Here is a 5,560-nt window from a genome sequence, read left to right as displayed (position 1 = left end):
ATCAAGGGCAATAGGTACAGACAGTTTGATGCATTATGTCCATGAAAACTTATCGACGGACATTCTTTTTTCTAGGGGCGTGATTTCTGGATGCTGTGAGGTGGTTTGCCCTGTTAATTAGTTGTGGGGGCAGGCCAGGTGTGCTCAGGTTATATATCAAGGGCAATAGGTACAGACAAGTTGATGCATTATGTACGTGAAAACTTATCGACGGACGTTCTTTTTTCTAGGGGCGTGATTTATGGATGCTGTGAGGTGGTTTGCCCTGTTAATTAATTGTGGGGGCAGGCCAGGTGTGCTTCGGTAACTTATATATCAAGGGCAATAGGTACAGACAAGTTGATGCATTATGTCCGTGAAAACTTATCGACGGACATTCTTTTTTCTAGGGGTGTAATTTCTGGATGCTGTGAGGTGGTTTGCCCTGTTAATTAATTGTGTGGGGAGGCCAGGTGTGCTCAGGTAACGTATATATCAAGAGGAACAGATACAGACAAGGTGATGTGTTGTGTTGGTGAAAGCATATTGACAGGCACTTGTTTTGCTTTCCTATCCATAAGTTTTGTGGCGTAATAATAATAATAATAATGAAATGAATATGTTAAGTATATATCTGGTTTCCTCAGTAGATATTCAGATCCCTGTAAGCTTAAAGTTGACCCCATTACTTCACAAGTTTAACCCATTAGTTTACAGGTTTATCCCATTAGCTTCAACTACAGCAACTAATAATAATAATACTGTAATAACATATCATCAAGTATGTATTTCTTTTCCACAGTATATATTTAGGTTCCTGTTAGCTTTGTCCATCTCCTAAGTCCCGTCCTTCTGCAGACCAGCGAGTGACGGGTTGATGGCGGATGACATTGATGACCTGCTGGATGAGGTTGAGCTGAGTCTTTCCAATGACAGCCTCGGCTCTAAAGGGAGCTCCTCGTCCTACAGGAGTTCTTCACCCGGCAGGAAAGGGGTGAAGCACAGCAAGAGGTTAGTGGGTGTATGGGTGTGCGTGTTTGCGGGTGTAATATGTATATGTGTACTTGGCTTTTCCTTATTAATTTTTATGTTTCAATGGCTGTCTGGTCTCTTATGGTCTCCTTATGTCCTTGTGTGTGTGTTTACAGGAAGAAGTCAAATTTGTATATTCCTTGTTCCATCATGTTTGGTTAGAGTTCCATCAAGTTCATATGATTTGATTTGGTGATACATTCTGCTCATCAGTTGCTTAGTTAGGATAATAAATGCAGAAGGAATGGGAAAGAGAGAGAGAGAGAGAGATGCTGACAATCTTCCTGTGTTTCTTGTATCAGCCGTCTGCCTCTACCTGCTCTCTCTCTCTCTCTCTCTCTCTCTCTCTCTCTCTCTCTCTCTCTCTCTCTCTCTCTCGGTTCCCACCCCCCTCCTCCCACACCGAGTTTTTTGTGCGCTTCTCTTAAATTCATGGGGGTAGTTTATATTTATCCTTATGTAACGTACCCGCCAGTACATAGTTTAGTCATTTATGTATTTTTTTTCACATGTTCGAAGGGTTTCATTTATCAGGGAGTAGGATCAATGGAGAAGAATGGAGAAGCCTTTTTACACATCGAGGAGTGTATCAAGTCACCTCTCCACCTGAAATTGACCTCGCATTTGGCCACTTTTCACTTTTGTCTTTGTGGGAACAGCGATTAGCAGGCTTTTTTTTTATACACCTTTTTTGTTGCCCTTGAGCTGATAAGAGTGTATCAGGACACCTCCACCTGAAATTGACCTTTCTTTTGGCCACTTTTCAATTTTATCTTTGTGGGAACAGCGATTAGCAGGCTTTTTTTTTTTTTTTTTTTTTTTACACCTTTTTTGTTGCCCTTGAGTTGATTCCTTACCTGTAAAAAAAAAAATCAATTATTCAGTCATGATAATGTATGGAGAATACTGACTAAGGGACGCTTTCACAGTCATTTTGTTTGTTTAGATCATCACCAATGCCAGCGATCGCCCCTATAGTATTTCCACATAAAACTTGCCGATGGGGTAGTGATGGCTGTGGGGTTAGCCTAGCCCCACACCTGACCACACACTCTCAACACCTCTCACTTCCTCTACAGCCGCCACTACCCCATAGGCCAGTTTCACGTGGAAATTATAGCGTTGATGGCCGCCATTGGTAACGATCAACACAAAGTGACTGTGAAAGCGGCCTTAAGTCTTTGCCACACACTCAGATAAATATGTTGCCCAGCGCTGGAGGTGCCAGGAGTCTCAGCACCCCTTTGATTTTCACTTTCCATGTTTTTTTTTACTTGTTTTCCGTTCTTTCATTCTCACAATTGTTTTTCTTTTGTTAACCAGAGGATCATGTTTCTTAAAGGCCCCTCTAAGCAAGAAAAATGAGAAAAAATCATCACTCACACTAACCATTTCATAATACTTATATATCAATGCATTTACGATCAGTTTATGCATCATCTATTTTGGGGGGTTTATATCATGGCAAAAATTTGGCCCGTTGCTGGTACACGTTAATGCCACAAATTTGGGCCGTCACTGGTACACGGTAAAGCCACAAATTTGGGCCGTCGCTGCTACACTAAAGCCACAAGTTTGGGCCATCGCTGGTACCGGGTTAATTTATTCTTTCTTCTTCTTTATTTATTTTGCTTCCCTTGTTTCTCATTCATTCTGTATTATGACCCCCAGTAATATTTTTGTTTCTTATTATTATTGTTCAAGCGAGAGTGTCAGGACGGATGACCTGCGGGACCTGCTGGATGACCTCGAGGACCCGCCGCTGCGTCCATCCGTCACCCCACACTCAGGCAGCTCCTCGGTGCAGGGAGGCAGTTCCCGATGCAGCGGCCCTCGCCTGGCGGGGACGTCGGTGCTTCAGGGCATGGCCACGGACGCCACCCTCAGGTTAGCAAGCGTCCATATCCCTGTGGTGGCCCAAGAAGGACAACATTAATCTGATACGTACAAGGTAGCCAATGTAACAGAGATGAGCACTAAGGCCATGAGGAGCTATAGAATATACTCCCAACTTCACCCTTGTATTGTCATTATATATGTGGGTTTGGTAGAGCCATCATGTATTTCAAGCTCAGCCCATTAGTTCACAAGGCAAGTTCACGAGCTTATCCCATTAGCTTCAACAACTACTACTAATAATAATAATGAATCATCAAGTATGTATTTCTTTTCCACAGTAGATATTCAAGTCCCCATTAGCTCTCAGTCACCCTCCTAAGCCCAGTCTTCCCCACAGGCCAGCGAGCCTTGGCAAGCCTTTCTGGGGCTCTAGGCAGAATCGTACTTGAGGGAAAGAAAGATGCATGTAACTTGTGCCGTGCCCCATTCACATGCCCCAATACTATCATCACTGGCCTCAAAATAGACAAGAAAAGGCAATGATAGTTTTGAGAGATGGTGTAGATAGGCACATTGTAGTATATCAAGCCTGTGTTCAGGTTTGGGAGCAAGTAGGATATGTGTAGTTTTGAGAGCAAGTATGTGTGTGTAGTTTCGAGAGCAAGTATGTGTGTGTAGTTTTGGGAGCTAGCGTGCATAGGCCAGATGCTTCTTCATGGCCATCCTGTGTGTGCCTGAAGCCCTGTCACTCACTCTAGTACTGATGTGTGTCCTTCCCCTACAGGGCATGCGACAACCTGAGGTGCCTGGACTGTGACTTAGCGGTGCTGGCAGCGGACGGCTTCTGCTGGGACGACACCACCGACTACCTCTTCCTGCGCAACAACTACCCAGACATGGCCAGCCTGCGCGCCCGCCTCGAGCCTCAGCGCGGCGTCCGAGCCTACGCCTGCCAGTGCCAATGCCGCTCAGTGGACGAGCCGCTCACCGTGGCCTCCGACGGGTCACTCAAGTGGGTGTGCGCCGGACACGGCCTCGACACCCTTGACTGACCTCCGACACGACTCTGTCAAGGATATACACAACAACATTGGTTCAGAAGCTCCCAGCAAGTGTGTTTCTAGAGGTAGATTAAAGCCTATATCTTTAAACGTATCGGCGCCTCAGTTCACCTGTTTGAAAAGCCTCTTGTAGAAGTTGTTACTGGGCTTTTCATGGGCTGTTTTGTGGTGCTGGTGATGGTTTTACGCGACCCCTTCACCCGGAACTGGAAAACCACCCATGAAAACCCGGTTAATCTTCTCTGTGGGCTTGGGAAATTGTCGTATTGGGAGCTGATGCATTTAAGAATATGGACTTAACCATGACGTTTGGCCGGGTACAGGAGCAAGAAGAGATGGAGGAATAGAAGTAGGTGATTTATTTTTCCTAAGAGAAATATATTTATTATTCATAAGATTTGCAGGAGTTCTCATTACCTGCATAAAGTCGTACATTCCACAGGTACAGTCACCGTTGCCAGATTACCATACTGAGAACATCGTATTTTCCTGTTTCTGACCCGTAACAGTTGCAGAAAAACGTCGAATATTAACCATTTGAAAAACACTAATTGTAAATGTGTATCGTTGTCAGTGTAGGTGCAACAGTTTTGGGCCTTAAGCAGACAGAAAAAACATGCCTAGTACAACAATCTGGTAACTCTGGGCACTGTATGTAATAGTTGTTACCTGAATAATCCGTCCTGGCTACAAGCTTTACCTACTACACTTAAGGAAACTTCAGGGATGCAAACCCCTGTACATGTACTAGTAGCTAGTCACTCAGCCAACCAGTGCACCAGCTTTCTAATGCTATTATATTCCTTAGAGGCCAAGTCAGTCTGTCAGTCTATCAGTGAGTCAAAGGGGTAATATTGTCTTCTTAATGGATCAGAAACTAGTCAGTTGTCTCTGCTAATAAACTACTTGTCCTTCAAAACAGTTCATATCATTTAACTTTCACAGGAATATCTATAATAAGTTTGTCTATCAGCTCTAGTCAAAAAGATAATACTGTCTCCTTGTTGGGCAGAAAACTATCCAATGTCTTAGTAAATCTTCTGTTTTCATCTCTTATGTACTAATAAACTCGTGACTATGTTCTGATTTTGCTTTATAAGTCTTCATTCATGGCAAGGAAGGTTCATAGTAGTAAGATTGGTGATGTAACTGTAAGAGAACCCAATTTTGATGAGGCTTTCTAGGAGGTTATGTTGGTATTTCTTTGGACTATATAAAGATGAGATGAGAACAGCCCTCGGTGATATGGTGGGACAGGGAGGTGGCAGGCTGAACACAGGGGATGGAGGAATGAAAAAATTAAGCCCATATACTCACACTGGGGCTCACACACACACATTTGATAGGCTTTCTTAGAGGTTGTGTTAGTATTAGTATGGACTATATAAAGATGAGATGAGAACAGCCCTCAGTAATATGATAGGACGGTGGTAGCAGGTTGAACACAGGGGATGGAGGAATGAAAAAACTAAGCCCATATACTCACACTGGGGCTCACACACCCACATTTGATAGGCTTTCTTAGAGGTTGTGTTAGTATTTCTTTGGACTATTCAAGGATGAGAAGAGAACAGCCCTCGGTGATATGGTAGGACAGCATAAAGGAAGAAACAAAAAAAGATTAAAAAAAACTACTTTATGCTTGAAAT

At 43.5% G+C, this 5,560-nt stretch overlaps 1 protein-coding gene across 1 annotated transcript; it reads left to right on the top strand.

Annotated features, from left to right (window-relative positions):
• The first annotated feature begins 473 nt into the window (after positions 1-473).
• Positions 474-4,991, top strand: LOC126990712 (cilia- and flagella-associated protein 418-like). Its single transcript, XM_050849390.1, has 4 exons — positions 474-498; positions 838-990; positions 2,710-2,898; positions 3,635-4,991. Exons 2-4 carry the CDS (start codon positions 857-859, stop codon positions 3,900-3,902), a joined length of 591 nt encoding a protein of 196 aa, XP_050705347.1. The 5' UTR covers positions 474-498; positions 838-856; the 3' UTR covers positions 3,903-4,991.
• Positions 4,992-5,560: the final 569 nt, after the last annotated feature.

Source organism: Eriocheir sinensis, unplaced genomic scaffold (assembly GCF_024679095.1).
Source record: "Eriocheir sinensis breed Jianghai 21 unplaced genomic scaffold, ASM2467909v1 Scaffold1922, whole genome shotgun sequence".
NCBI classification, from domain to species: Eukaryota; Metazoa; Arthropoda; class Malacostraca; order Decapoda; family Varunidae; genus Eriocheir; species Eriocheir sinensis.
Note: the sequence above shows the minus strand (reverse complement) of the source record. Positions and strands in the feature narration are given on the sequence as shown.